The sequence below is a fragment of the Aythya fuligula genome, chromosome 6 (genome assembly GCF_009819795.1).
Source record: "Aythya fuligula isolate bAytFul2 chromosome 6, bAytFul2.pri, whole genome shotgun sequence".
NCBI classification, from domain to species: domain Eukaryota; kingdom Metazoa; phylum Chordata; class Aves; order Anseriformes; family Anatidae; genus Aythya; species Aythya fuligula.
In genome coordinates, this window is record NC_045564.1 from 18,568,238 (window position 1) to 18,584,436 (window position 16,199).

Here is a 16,199-nt window from a genome sequence, read left to right on the forward strand (position 1 = left end):
AAACAAAACAAAACCTCTTAGTACATACACATAGTATGGACTGCAGTATTTAAAAGATGTACATGAGTTTGATATTCCTGTCCCTCCCTTTAGATTCCTCTTCATAGTCTTGTCTTATGGGGCTTGGGGTTTAGGGTGCAGAAAGCCTGCTGTGATCTGATTGAGAAAACCTTAATCTTGAGGTTACAAGACTTGAGAAATTACTGTAAAGGTGATATAGGCTCAGTAGTTTGCCCTCTTACTGGCTGTCACAACATGGTTATTATTTTAGCTGCTTCTAAAGGTCTAAATGACAGCTGAATGTACTTTATTGTTTGCTTGAATAGACGGAAACAAGTTTTTCTGGACATAGAATTTACAACCATCATTATTATATTAAGGTTAGGTTACTGCATTGTGCTTTATATGAAGATTTTTTTTACAGATTGTATAGGAGCGTTAAATTGCCTGAAATGAGTGACCATTTCTGACAATATGGGAGGTATCTGTTGGGCAATCTGAAACTATATTATATATCTTCACTGTCCTCCTGTTCATTTTCAAATACTTTTTGGTTATTTAATTTGTAATACCCCAATCATATTTAATATTGGACATGAAAGAGATCAGTTCCCTTTGAGTCTTTAAGATCAGTATTAGAAGTTTCTCTACCAGGTACGTATTTAATAAAGGAATATGTAGCAGCCAGGACATGGGTATGTGAAAGTTACTTCTCAAATCATTTAGTGTTAAGTGCAAATTTCTTTACAGTTGAATAGGGGCTTTTCTATGACAGAGGAAAGAATCTGTGCATGGAATGAATCATTGTGCAGACTTCTTATTTTATTTGGGCTGGATTGTAAGTTTAAACTGCAGTCTTTTTGTGGTATATATGCACAAATATATTCAGGCATGCTGTAAGAATACAAAACGAGCAACAGTTGTGTGAACAGTGAGTTACAGAATTTGCTAATATGCTATTTCTAAATACTGATTCTAGGAGCTGCAGTCAGAACATGCAAGACAAGCCTTTGCAATGAAGGACAAAAATAAAAGTGGTATGATTACTGGGCTGGACTTCAATGAAATCATGGTTACCCTTCGCTCACATATGCTAACTCCATTTGTGGAAGAAAATTTAGTTTCGGTAAGTCTGAAGAAAAGTGCCTTGAGTTCAGGGTTTAATAGCTGAAATGTCTTAAAATGTTACTGATTCTCTCCCACTTTGTCTCTTCCTACTTGCTTATTGCTTCCTCAGTGCTAGAGATTATTCCCTTCATAACAGAGCGGGCAGAGCATGGAAGTACTCCTTGGATGCAGTATCGGAAAAGTTTGGCAGTGTAGTTCACACGCTGAAAGTGCTATTGGAAGCAGTTTGAGTTAGTCTACTATGCTTTCCCCTAAAGCAGGGCGAACTATACTTTGCACGGAAAGAATATTAATTTGGGGCAAAAGCCTGACTGATATGACATACCATCTCTCTGTAGGATTTATATTATGTACTAACTGTAGGCTTTGAAATAAATGGTTGTTGCTGTACCTGATACGAGAAGCCAGTCACTGCCTTTATCTAAAGCAGTGGTTACATGCATATCTCTATTAGAAAAATAGTCAGTTACCCATTTAGAGTGTGTATCAGATGCATTGAATAATAGTACAAGGAAGATGCGGACCTTATAGAACAAGTTCAGAGAAGGGCCACAAAAATGATCAAAGGACTGGAACACTTCTGTGTAAAGATGCTGGGAGAGTTTCTTGCCTATAGAAGGGAAGTCTGAGGAGACCTCTTTGTGACCTTTCAATATATAAAGAGTGCTTATAAGGAATACAGTGAAAAACTTTTTACCAGGGCCTGTATTAACAGGACGAAAAGAAATGTTTTTAAACTGAATTTTTTAAACCATGAGGGTGGTCAAACCGTGAAACAGGTTGCCCAGGGAAGCTGTGGATGCCACATCACTGAAATTGTTCAAAGTCAGATTGGACAGGGCTTTGAGCAACCTGATTTAGTAGAAGATATCCCTGATCGTGCTAGGGGAGTTGACCTTTGAAGGCCATCTAGTCCCTTTCTAACCCAAACCATTCTATAATTCTATATGAGTATTTCCTGATCATTTCATAATATTCAGTTTGTACAAAGAAAAAAAAAAAGCGTCCTGTCTAATAATTTTCCCCTCATATTTCTATTAAAAATAGCTTAAAATTACTTTTGTCCATAGGTTCATGCCCGGTGCACCCTGCCAATACATGGAATTACAGGAATAGAAAGATATCTTTAATACTGTCCTTATTTGCCCAAATGGATGTTTCTGTAATTTGTAATAAGATGTTGTTAAAAGCCTTAAGGTACTTAACCACATTCATTTAACTTTTAAAGGTAGCTGGTGGAACTGTTTCACATCAGGTCAGCTTCTCCTACTTCAATGCATTTAATGCCCTTTTGAATAACATGGATCTCGTTAGGAAGATATACAGCAATATAGCAGGTATAAGAAAAGATGTTGAAGTCACAAAAGGTAAAGTATATTTCCTGCACTTTATTAATTTCTTAGTTGTCTCCGATCTGTAATCCAGTAGTGCATATATGGTAAGGCAAGTCAGAGACTGCATAGACTTAGCACTTAGCACAAGGTTAGCACTATTGTATAGGTGTTTAAAGGGTGATTTTCATCCTGCCAGGTTAGGAAGGATTTTCAACCAGATCATTAAGGGAGAAGAACTGGGACTCTGGCAGAAACCTTGTTGGCCTTACTAGTTTGAATGGATATCTGCAAGACAATATATTATTGAGGATTTTACCACCCCATGAAAGATATGTATGGTTTCTTAGAGATGAGGTACCTAGGAAATAAGATAGAATGGATTAAGATTGAAAATCCATTATCAGTAATCTCCATATTGTTTAGCTCTAGTTACTTTATCTGTGATTAAATCTTTTTTAGAAAAATGGTTATAGTAAATAATTCCTTAGTGTTTATGGACCTGAGTGGTTTTACTCGAAGTTTATGTCTATATTTAGGACATAGTTAATACCTGTACGTACAAAAGGTGGCCATGTGTCAGTCTTGATGCAGGCATGAGTGGATTGATTTTGTAGTGATTTTATGACAGATTTTGTCATTGATTTTATTACATGTATGGATGGGACCAACCAAATCTGAGTGTGATAAAAAGCATGCCAAGTTCCTTCTTTGCTTGGCTTAAGTTCATATGGTCTGCATACCTTTCATCCCTAAAGAAAAGCATAAAATCCCTGTCCTCATACTCCAAATTTTGCTAACAAATTACCTAGCTTATTTATTTATTTATTTATTTTTGATTCAGATGCATAAATATATCTTGGCTGGATTTGTGTTTTTGAAAATTGCTACTGTGTTTCCAGTGCTAAAACTTGTTTATTGTAGCTTAGCAATTATGTCATGAACATGTCATGTAATTTGGCTAGATAAACATCTAAATTTGGTGTCATTGAGAGCTAGCAGTTAAAAGAAACGTGGATGTGATGGCAATAAATGAGTCAGTTGCCCTTAAAGCTGTGAATATCACTATTCTGTTCTGTTTTGCAGAACTTCAGAAAAAAGAATCACAAATAGTGTGTGTGGTGTTATTAACCTTACTAGAATGAGGATTTTTGTTGACTTTGATGATGAATTCTTGCCATGAATCAGAGTTGTGCAGTCAGATTTCCTCTATGTCTCTAGAGGCCTGATTCAAGATAGATATCCTCCTGAAAATATTTTTTCCATTTGCATTATGGATTTTGCTCCTTGGTGATAGGTCTCTCCCTTTCTCTCTCTCTCTTTTTTTTTTTTTCTGTTTTTTTTTTTTTTTTAAATGATAATGAAGTTATTTGTGAAAGTTGTGTATAAAGAAGAAATTTGACAAATAACACAATTGCTTTGTCTTTCCCTTTTAAATCCAGAGGAATTTACCCACTCTGCAATCCGATTTGGACAAGTTACACCACTGGAAATAGATATTCTCTACCAACTTACAGATTTATACAGTGTTACTGGGTAACTTATAATAATTAATTTTACCATTTAATAATCATATTGCTGTTCTCTATGCAAAAAAACCCTACTAATTTTCATCTTAATTTAAAAAAATTGAGTGTTTTGTTGTATTTCTTTACAATAATTTATTTAATGTAAAATGAGTTTGGTGTATGCATGGATTTTCTAATTGAATTGTGTACATCAAGCATAGTTATTAATTTTCATATTATAGGTATACATTTAAAATAGCAAAACAAATTACTGTAATCCCCAAAGGCTATAATACACTGGTATTTTTAACTTTATTGATGTTTCAGGAAGGTGTTCGCATGTGGACTCTTGGATAGGAATACCTACCTATTGTTTAATTGTGATTGGCAAAATTGTTTAATTTGTGAATTATATCCTTTATTACCCTTTATTACTAGTAATCAAGGACTCCTGAATAATCCGAGGTCCCTTTATGTCCACTTAACAGCTCTAAGAAGAGAATGCCCTTCAAACTCCCAAGAATTCTTTATGGCAGTGTAGCAGAATTCTTAGATATGTGTTCAAATATGACAAGTGTTTTTTTTTTTAAACTCAGGATGTATTCTGTGAGGTGTGGCCAGGAATACTGTATTGAATATGTTTGTTATTTTATCTAACAGTAATTTACTTTCCTCTGTCTTGTGTTAAGGCGCTTAACTTTGGCAGATATTGAGAGAATAGCACCGCTGGCTGAAGGTGCATTACCTTACAACTTGGCAGAACTACAGAAGCAGGTAGGTAGAAGTGACATATATATACAAATAAAATTGCTGAAAATAAGTGCATGTTTATGTACATGCATATGAAAAGTTTAAAAAAACAATACCAAAAACAATGTACTTAAACAGATACCAAAGATGTGGAATGTGCTATGTGTATTGCTATAGGGATAGAATTAGGACACAATATTGAGTGTGTTTCTAAACAAGATACTAGGTGTCATATTGAATGGTGGCCTATTCAGATAAAAGAATGTATAGAAACTTGGATTCACTTCACTTCACAATCTAACATTGTAATTATACAATTAATTAAAATAGTAAAATATATGAGTATTAAATGCAAAGCTTATAAATGTCGTCTTTTTTTGAAAAATGTGATGAAACAATTGGCTTAACCATTTATTTAAACAGATCATTGAATTTTACTCTACTTCCTGGCTCTCTGAGCTAGACAGTGGAAGGGGAATTCAGCTTTATTGAGATTGATGAAAAGGGTAGAATTAGAAGATGGAAAATAACAGTAGTAGAAAGTTAACCCGCTGTTTTACCAGACCTTTACAGTTATCGCTCTATTTTAATATACGCATGTATAGTACAGCATAAGAGTCCTAGACTGTCCATTAGGATTTTTAATATAAATTGTTTCACACTTCTATGGTTATTTGTACAACTGTAAAAACTAAAGAATTAGGACCAAACATTGTGCAGGTCTTTAGCTTATTGTTTAGACTTTCCATTATAGTTACTGGGTACCATACTGCCCACTATCAGGAGTATTGTTGGCAAGTTTACATGATAAGGATGTCTAGATTTGGAGGCTGTATCTTCTGTATGTTTTTGGTTCAATATGTAATTGAGAAGTTGTCTTTTGCAAGCAGGTATGTCTAATGCTAGTTAAGCTGTGATTTAAATTTTACCTTAACCTTCTTCTAAGGTTGAATCCAAGTACTACTGATACCAAAACTAGCAACTTGATGGGAAGTCTCTTATGCTGTGCATAGAAATACTCCGTTCTGTTCTTTTTTATTTTGGGTATATGCTAGGGGATTCCTTCTTCCGAAGCATTTTGTAGGTGATTGTTCTCAGTAGGGTTACTCAGAGGGGGAATTAACTCAAGTGTTAATAATATAAAGCTAATTATGCAGTCAAGAAAATCCTTGAAACAGGTACACAGCAGATTCAGAAAGGAAGACATACGTACATGGTGAGTTACATGGTTACATAATTATTCAATACAAAGATCGTTTACACATTGGTATTTATTATGCAAAACAACAAAAAAGGTAGGATATGATCTTAGAAGTTTCTGATGCACTATCATTTGTTTATTTTTACTGTTAGAACTTCATAAGGAAGTACAATTCCACATAGAGCTGTACATTCCCAAGTAAGCTTTACAAGAGAATACAATAATGTCCAGTGTTCATCTGAACTAGGGCATTTTGCTCCAAGGATGTCTCCATATCCTTTTTCTCTCTGTAATATATGAAGAAGGGTAGGATATCTAATTCTTAACATCTTGTATGAGTGAATGTCATAATTCTGACTAAACACATATTTGTGTACTCAGGAGAGAAATATAGTTTTTCATTGTGAAGGTTTTTCCTACAGTGTCTGAACAACTCCAGTTCTCTCAGTCAGTGTTAGAAGTTTGTGGTGCCCATGAAGACACCCAAGGGCTCTGATTCCCAAGTAGGCGAAGCCTGGTGGAGGCTGAATTCTGCTCACAGCTTCCTTGATTGATAAACAGACAGTTGAGCTTCTAATGAATCAACTGCTATACTGCCACATCCAGCAGCTCAGCCTGTATGGTGAACTGAAGCTGGTGATGACGTGCATTATAATACTGCTCCTAAATTGCAGTGATTCAGCAACTGATTCCCAAGTAGCTCAGTCATCTGGGTTGTTGGGGCAGGAGGGCAGAGAGCTGTCAGTAGTGACCTGGCAAATCCAAGCTACACCATCTCCCAAAAGGTGAAATTCAGATCCCCTACCCTGTACAGATAGTACTGCAGTAAGGTGTTCTGAGTTAAAGCAGGCAGCACAGTGCGGTGACAAAACCACCTATGCCTTGTTCACCATGTGAGAGTCCTGTATTTGCCAGCGGATGAGGGTCCCAGGACTCCATCTGAAAATAAAAGCTTGTATATACAAAGCCTGTCCTTTTTCAGCTCACTTTGTGTACATACTACAACGAGGTTCCTCTAAGTAGGAACCTTTCTATCCACTAGAAAATCTAGGATACATCTCAATGACAGGAAAATCTTGAATTAGTTCAACTGCTATGGTGAAAACATTCTTCTACATAAAATATAGGTAGTATGTGGGACTTGGGATTTATTCTGTTTACTCTTGTGACAGCTTGGTCATCCAGTTGTCTTTCAAACAAACTCATCTGAAACACAGTGTCTGATCTGTTCTTAATGTTACCGTTCTGTTGTCCTTAAGGAATTAGACATATCTGAGGCAATGAAATACATGTATGTGTCCCAACCCTACTTAGTGGTAACAGTCTTCCTATGGATTCCTAAAGACAAGAATGATGGAATTAATTGATGCAGAGATGTGTATACAATGTTTGTCCAGACTAAGGAGAAGTATTTTTAATGAAGTTTCATAACTGCATTCTTAACTGGCAGCTTTAGTTTTAATCGGTGCTTTTGTGGCATTCACCTTCCTGAGTAGATTATTAGGAAATAAAATACTTGTCTCGTTGTATTTTACACATCAGAATTACCTGTGTAGCTCGACAGTGTTATGAAATAAGCTCGCTGAAAAAAGTGTCACTCCTCACTAGAACATATTCTTCTTATGCTCTTGGAGTAATACATTATGCTTTCATCCTGCTCTATGTTCTGTGTTAACAGCGCACAGCAAAAGGAAAGTTCTTTCATTTTCTTCATTTTATAAGGAGCGGTGTTTTACTGGGCCTTATCCTAAGTTAATCTTTTATTACCTGATGTTGTGGTTTAACCTGGCAGGCAACTAAGCACCATGCAGCCATTCGCTCACTCCTCTTCCCCATAGTGGGATAGGGGAGAGAATCAGGGAAAAAAAAAAAAAAAAAAAAAAAAAAAAAAAAAAAAAAAAAAGGTAAAACTTGTGTGTTGAGATAAAGACAATTTAATAGGACAGAAAATGTGTCCAGCCAGGGCTCAAGCAGGGCACCACAAGAAGCTGAAAAGTCCTTGGCTCTGTGTGAGCACTGCTCTGCAACAACTAAAACATTGGTGTGTTATCAACATTGTTCTCATACAAAATCCAAAACACAGCACCATACCAGCTACCAGGAAGGAAGTTAACTCTATCCCAGCCGAAACCAGGGTATTTAATTTAACTGTATTGATACAATGAAAGATACCCATTTGTGAAAGAGAGAATATCATTCCAGTGAGGTTCAGCTGTCACTAGAAAATGAAAACAAGTCTCTAATCACTTCTATATGGTTTTAAGATCCCTTCTAAAAGGAAAATTAGATTTTTACATGAACTCACTCCATCTTTGTAGATTTGGTGGAAATGGAAATTAGTTTGCTTTCAACCATGTTTACTTTATTGTCAGTTTTTTTCATTGTGTAAGATTTTCTTAAAGCCTGGCAGCTGAATATCCTATGGGGATGACAGCTACAGTAATTTTCTGTTTATAAATATTCATGATTTGAAAGCTATAGCATTAATTACATTCATTTGCATATCCATCTGAACACACAAGTAAACTGCAAACTTTGTGAACGCTTATCTAATAATATAAAAGTGACATTTCCTTCACAAAGAATTTGATTTTTAACATCCAGTGATGTATTCATTAAGATTTATGTCTGAATGTAGTGACTGGATTTTGATGAGAACTCTGGAGCTTCGTAGAAAAAGAATAACCTTAAAACAGCTAAAAGGAAGCAGGTGTGCTAATGTACCAGAAGATTTTTGTGGAATGAAGAACCAGTCCTGTTTCATTTCTAAGTCTTTTAGGGGTATTATTATTGCACGAATCTTTCAATTACATGAATCAAAAGATACCCCTGTATTTTGGAATTTATTTTTGTGACTATTTTGTTGTGATTTTTTTTTTTAAATCAGGAAAATTTAGTGTTTTGGATAGTAAATTTTTCAGATCTGTTGTTTTTCTTTGCATTTCATTTGATTCATGCTTTTTATTTTTTTTAATAAACTGTTCCACATGTACAATTTATAATTTTGGTGCTATCCAGATTTTTTCTGTTTTCTCTGTTAATCTATATTGTTGGGGAGGAAAATGTCTTGTGGAAGAAAATGGTAAAAGCTGTATCTTTTTCTTCTGTGGAAAAACTATATATTTTTTACTAGTAAGGAATGCATCTTAATCTTACAGACCTTTGTCCTACATTGTGTACACACAGTGTAACATTATACAATAAAGGCACATTTTCGCACATCCGGTGTAATACCAGCACAAACAGGGTTGCTGACACTGCAGTACGTGCTGTCTTTCTGTGGATGTTCCACTTTTCAGAGCCTCAGTAAGCTGAACATAAATGAGTTAAGAAGCCTTGGTGAATTAGCTGTGAAATATCTGTGTGAAATAATCTTTGTGGAGAATTCAAAACATGCATCGGGGCAAAGCTCTCTGTAGCTTCTGAGGTCCATATCAATCCCAGCTGTGCTGTCTGAAATGCATCTGCAAATGATACAGGTTGCTATTAAGGACAAAAAGGTGGTTGTGTTTGGGAGGTGGGCTTTATTTTGTTTGCTTTAATATGGGTTTTAACTTTTAGTATTTTGGCTAGTTATATAACTGAGAGAAGTTGTACTACATAGTATAAATTCTTCTCTAATGCCCTTATGTATGCTCAGAAGAAAACTTGGCTCATTTTGTGTACTTTACTGTGCAAGTTACATCTTGTTTATCAGCTATTATATCTAATAAACATCTAATAATATGATTGTGAATCTCTATAAATATTTTCTGTAGAGATTTGTATTTATTTTAAACCCTAACATATTTATAATAGTGTATGTGATTGAAGTGAGTGAGGTCATCATTATGTCTGTAAGTCATCAACTGTTTGAAAAAGTCTTGCGGACAATGCTTTGGGGAATAATTGACTTTTTTTTTTTTTTTGCTTGTTTTGAAGGTATTAAATGTCATGTTTATGTTATGTGGCAATGTATATGTGATCTTAAAATATTTTACCATGATGATGGATGGCGCCTGTGAGATACTGCATTCTTTTTGAGATACTGAGTTTTATTTGAGACAAAGGGGGTTTCCAGGCCTTGCAAGTTCAAAAGCAACAGAATAAAAAGTAGCAAACTTGATTTCTATATCTATCTACTTTGTCTTGACCACAGTTTGTTGTTGTTGTTGTTATTTTACCAGGAATGTGTAAGGAAGAACATGTTATGAAAGGCGTGTTTGAAAAATATGCTTTACTCATTAGGGATCATGGAAGTTAGATGAGAATGACTTTTTGTCTCCTTAACATAAAGCTACGAATTTTTATCACATTCTTTCCTTAACTTCACAAAAGCCAATTCATAGGCATCTTTATTTTCCCATGCAGGTTTTGAAGCATAATTTTTTCTTTTCTTTTCTTTACATAGCAATCTTATGGAGAGTTAGGCAGGCCTATCTGGCTCCAGGTAGCTGAGTCAGCTTACAGGTTCACTTTGGGCTCAATTGCTGGAGGTGAGTAATTTGTCTGGTTCCTATTTTCAAACCTGGGTTAGTAGTCTGTCATGCCAGACTACATGGGATCATCTCAAGTGCATTTCTTGGTTATATACATGAAGAATTGGAGGGCGGAACTACTTCTGGTTATGCCATTCCTTTATTGCTTCTGTTCTAGTATTCCTCCACAAACAGCTGAAACCCTTCAGTAACAAATTTCTTTACTGATAGTTCTCATTGCTTCTTTTCCTGATTTAGTTGTCTTTGTTCTGGACACATGGTTTTATACAATATATAATAAATCCATATATAATAAATCTATTCTCATTGAGACTGTTTTCTGGATTTTCAGTATTGGCCTTTCTTACTTCCAAGATACCAGAGACCTTACCACCTTATAAGTTCTTTGTGTTTAAATAAATGTAGAAAATAATCATAATTATATACAAACCAACAATGATGTTGCAGAAATAATACTTCAAATACTTTCTCATAGCTGTTGGTGCTACGGCAGTATACCCCATAGACCTGGTGAAGACTCGTATGCAGAATCAGCGTTCCACCGGTTCAGTTGTAGGAGAGTTGATGTATAAAAACAGCTTTGACTGCTTTAAAAAGGTTTTGCGTTTTGAAGGCTTTTTTGGTCTTTACAGAGGTAAGTGAATAAAATACATGTATCAAGTTAGGGATTTTCTACTTTTTTTTTTTTTTTTTTTTTTTTTAATACTTCAGGAACTAGTCTTACGGGAAAACTAGGAAACTTGACACCATATGCAATTTTGCTTCTGTTTCATAGAGCTGAATATGTAACTTCCCTTGAGCACTGTTCATCATAATTGCTGGGAAAAAACGTGCCTTTCTTGTTGTTACTGATTTGCTCCTTGGTGCTTAGATTGTTTAAAGTCCTAATCTCTGTGGTGTGAGTGTTGTGGACATGATTATCTCACAAACTGAGGATTGTGGCTTTTCGCTGGAGGCGAACATCCGGAGTAGATTAGCCTGTGAGGAATAAAGATCAATTTTATGGCAAATATTTTTTTATTAAAAGAGAAGAAATACAGTCATTTTGAAAGGTACTTGTTAAATCGGATGTCAGTCTACTTATGCCTCATACCTTTGCAGGTAGCGGGACTACTGTGAGCTAGAAATCGCAGCCTGCAATTCATGTTGCAGTTTATGTATCATATTGTTCTAATTTACTTTAAAAAGTAAATAACTTATATTAAAAAAAACGCTCTTCTAAAGTACAGATTAAGAATTCAAAGCAACTACTTATCAGATCAGTTAGAAAAGTTATCTTAGTTATCTTGTTTTAGTTTAGGAGAAGGTTTTGAAGTAATTTTTATTGCACCAATAAGGTGACTTACGTGAAGGCATATACTAGTCAGTCTTATATTGTTATTTAGTTGAATTCTCTTATTAATTGCCATTTTATACAGAAAGCACAATTTTCGTAAGGATCTGTACATCTTTAGTTTATTTATTAATTGGAGAAAAGTAACTTCTGTGATGGTCACAGACTTTTTTTCTGCATTGCAATGTGCTCTGTCCATGAAGACACTGGTCAGTGCTAGTGTCCTTTAAGGAAAGTATCTGAGAAGTCTTTGCATGTCTATGAACGCTGAGGAGTTTTTGGTGATCTTACAGGATTTTGCAATGCAAGCAAGTAGAGGGAGGAATAGGTCAGTGAATATGTTAATGAAATAGCTGCGATCTCTGTAAATTATGATTTACTAGTAAATTTCTTTCCGTTTTTGTTGCCAAATTTTTCATTAAATACTCCTTGAAGTTGCATTTATGACTCTATTTCGCACTTTGATTTCTACAGTGCTTTTCTGTAGTACTGATTCCTTTCTCCCTCCTGCACCCCGACATGGTTTTGCATAGCAGCTCCTAAAGCTGCTTACATGTTATTTTTATTTTGGTTTTCTAACCTTTGGCAAATGCTTTTCATTGATAAGTTAAAAACAATGCCTCTCACTTGAGGAAAAATGTGCTTGTTTTATGGAATGTCAGCTTGTTTAATTTTTTAATAATATGTTTAATAACTGTCTTTAAGATTGTTTAGCATAAAAGGTTTGTGTGGTTCTTTTGAAAATACTACGTGTAATGGTCAGCGTGTTTCTAAGGTCTTTGATTCAGTATCGGAGAGTACTAAGCTGAAGCAGCAGAAATGTTTATAGAGTTGACTCTCTGTAACTGTGTTCTTATATTCCTACACTGAATTATCCTAATAGTATTCCCATATAATGGCACAATATACTTATTTACTGCAGTTTAAAAGATAGATTTGAATGGATATTGCAAAGTTTGTATTTTTAAATACGAACTTTAAATTTTTGGTCAAGAAAATCATGACACTTGAATCCTGGCATCCAACTTCAGAACTAATTACAAAATATTTTCTAAGCTCCCTTGCTAGTCTATGGTAGAATACAGAGTGCATGTGTCTGGGATGTTCAGCTGCATGTAAAGGGAGGAGGCAGGCTGGAGGGGAAGTTGTCTTGTGGTGTTTTGTCTGGTAGGTTTTTTTTTTGTTGTTTTTTTTTTTTTTTAAAGTGTAGGCACTGCAGAACTGGATTTTCTTTTCATGGTAGATCAGAGATTCAGGCTGGGAGGGCAGCATTTCTTTTTGTTATTGTCAACCTTTCTTTGTATTTAATAACTACCTTTCCTCAGCATAGTAAGTCTGTAAATCGCACGGAAAGTACTGTGTTGGAAGAAAACACTACAGTGCATATATTAACTGCTGCTCTTTCAGCTTCAGCTCTGAGCTTCCTTTTAAGGAAGTACTAAAAAAAAATCTACAGGCTAAGAACTTCTGGGAATTTTGAATACTTTTCATGAATTTTTAGCTGTTACTCTTTTCACTTAATGGATAGTGGAAAGCTGCATCATTATAGTTTTGTTGATGTTGTTTGATATTCGATATAATTAGCCTGGGATTTTTTGTTTGTTAATTGGCAGACATTTCTGACAAATTGATATTCCCAAAGCACGGAATAACACTAAGAAATGAACACTTTTAATAAAGATAAGCTCTTTAAGTTTTATAATCTTATACATATGCCAAGATGAGTATGGAGAAAATGGATTTTAAAATAACAGATGCTGCTATAATATTGTATGTTAGGAAGTTAAGACTGCCATCTACTGATTTTTTTCTTAAACCTATTAGTTCCTAGAAAGGTGTATGTGCTTTTGTCAAAAGGCAGTTCATTTTGATAGCAGCTATTTTCCAGGAGCAAGAGCCTTTCAAAATTGGTATCTGCCAACTAATGCTTCCCCTTGGCAAGATACAAAAAAAATATTTAATAGTAAGTGAGTTTAAAGAATTCCATTTTGGACTGAACTAATGAAAATCCTTCATTTTCTTTGTTGACAGAAGCCTTCAGAAATCTCAGATTTAGTGAGCCAAATAGACAATAGTTGATAATGTGTATATATATCATAATTAATCTCCTGTTTTGAAAAGTAATTCAGAGCTTTATGTGAAAATTACATCAAGGGGCTAAAAAACTCTAACTAAAACTTAGATTAACTCTTATGTGAGTAGACATGTATAAGGTGTTTGTTCAGTCCTTTACCTTTTTACCTCTACAGCAACAGCATCAGGCTCGACTTGGTTGTAGAAAGTGGCTCTGCTCACCCTTTTCATTACAAATTTCAAAAAAAAATCTTAGCATAAAATCATATAGGTATGAATATGCAGTGCTCTAGTATCCTCACATGCATAAATGACATCTACCTCAAAGGGTAACTGCCATATACTTAAAAGGGTATCCCATGTGCAGGAAGGCATTTCTGTAGAGCTCTTGTAAAATACTAGTTTCTTTATTAGGAAGATAATGTTGCCTTATGATGTCTTTGTTTCTATAGGCTTGTTACCACAGCTGATAGGTGTTGCTCCAGAAAAGGCTATTAAGCTAACTGTACGTATCTTTTTTATTTTATTTTCTGGCATCTTTTCGTTTGTTAACATGCACAGGATTTATTTCCTAAAATATGTGAAAGATGCCCACTTAAAAGCACTCTAATAAATATGGTTACACATGTACTTGATAGAGGTTAATAATGAGGAGGAATAACTTTAAACTGTGTGTAATTTATTGTATCTTCATTAGGTTAATGACTTTGTCAGAGACAAATTCACGAAGAAAGATGGTTCCATTCCACTCCCCGCAGAGATCCTTGCTGGAGGCTGTGTAAGTATCCATCCTGTACTATTTGTTCCTAGGAAAAATTGATTCTCAGTCATGTGCAGTACAGTTGGAGTGGCAGTTAATGCATGTGCTTTGGTGATTTGAACAGAACTTTTTTTTCCCATTCACAAGAACTGAGGAAGTACTTTATGTTACTTCATGAAAATGTGTTCAGTGAAAACTGAACAATATAGTCTTATCTTTCAGATAACAGGTCTGAATGAAAATTCAGTTTAAATTACTTTATATAAAATGTACTTACATTACTCCAGACCCTAACTACATCCCTCATCTAAATGGTTCAAAAACAAATTGTGATTTCATTGAGATGGAGAACTCTATTTCAGCAGATCTCTAAGCAAGATCTAAGTGGTTGGAATTGATATTGATGATAGATTTTTTGTTTTTTGTTTTTTGCACATTGGATAATTTTGTTTGTGGGATTCCCCAACAGTTGTTAACCCTATAAAATGTTTAAGGCTTGAGTTAGTTTTCTTTTGTAGCAGAGAACACTAATAACTTCCAGTTGAGTAGGCTGACAGACTGGTATAAAACCTCCTCAGCTTACAACAAAACCTGGGGCAGAAAGGTTGTTGACCTCTGCAAACTTTTAATTCAAAGAAGCAGCCCTGAAGGGAGGCTGCTTATAGTTCTGCCTGATTGAATTTGGCAGCCTGGTACATGCTTGAGTCTTCACCTGTCAGTGTACAAAGTTTATTTTCTGAGAAATGTGAGAAAGCAGCTGTGATGTATAGCTAGCAAAAGACTAACCTTTCTTTTTGGAAAGCTCAATAACACAGAAAGCACATACAAATCATTTGTAACAGAAGTGAATATAATTCATCAGTGTTTTTCTCTGTGTTGCAGTTAAATTCACAGTTTAAATTGAACAACTGATAATTATATTATTTTTACGTTCTTTTGTACTGAAATGTGTAATATTAAGTACAAACTACGTTAAAGGTGTTTTCTCTTCCTGATAAGTACTCCTTTTTGAAAATAACTTCTTATTGTCGTACTGTAGTGAACATACAAAAATCAGGGAGAAATTTTAGTTTCAGATAAGCTTTTGGAAATTCATATGATTTTGTGAATCTAAGCAGATCTATAATCTGTCCAAACACAACCCTTTCTTCTAGCTGATTCTATTAGCTGATATTATCCTCAAAAAGGAGAAACATTTTTCACTCCATTTGGGAGAATTTTAGATTAAGTTAGCCTTTGTAGGAGAGGTGTTGGTCATAGTTTAGCAACTTCACGGATGCTTTTAATTTCTTTGCTGCCTTCTCTGAATCAGCTGGTAATCAGTTTTTGACTTTTCTGTCTGCACTGATGCTTAATTCCTTTTTAGCTATTTCAGTTTTTCCTAGGTACCAAATTTTTTATTAGTAAGCCTACAGAGTTTATTCAAAAGGTTTGAAAGGAACAATTGACTAAGGCAGTATCAAGTTAATATGTTTGTCTCTCATGTCCTTTTCATCCATTGTGATAGCTCTCTTATTTGTTGATTTGCTTGGAATTAGTGTTGTTCATTGTATGCTTCTTGTTTGTTTGACAAAATACTATATGAGACATAACCAGCAGTTATACTCAAGGATGTAACTCGTGTAACAGGGGCTTTG

The 16,199-nt window shown here is 34.8% G+C and overlaps 1 protein-coding gene across 6 annotated transcripts in view; it reads left to right on the forward strand.

Moving 5' to 3' along the window:
* SLC25A12 (solute carrier family 25 member 12) overlaps nt 1-16,199 on the forward strand; it is a 50,692-nt gene that overhangs the window by 22,197 nt on the left and 12,296 nt on the right. For all 6 annotated transcript variants that reach the window (XM_032189774.1, XM_032189776.1, XM_032189779.1 and 3 more), the window contains 8 exons: nt 980-1,126; nt 2,357-2,495; nt 3,902-3,995; nt 4,657-4,741; nt 10,309-10,393; nt 10,872-11,030; nt 14,255-14,307; nt 14,500-14,580. In XM_032189774.1, the coding sequence (XP_032045665.1) occupies nt 980-1,126; nt 2,357-2,495; nt 3,902-3,995; nt 4,657-4,741; nt 10,309-10,393; nt 10,872-11,030; nt 14,255-14,307; nt 14,500-14,580 (843 nt within the window). The remainder of the gene's footprint in view (nt 1-979; nt 1,127-2,356; nt 2,496-3,901; nt 3,996-4,656; nt 4,742-10,308; nt 10,394-10,871; nt 11,031-14,254; nt 14,308-14,499; nt 14,581-16,199) is intronic.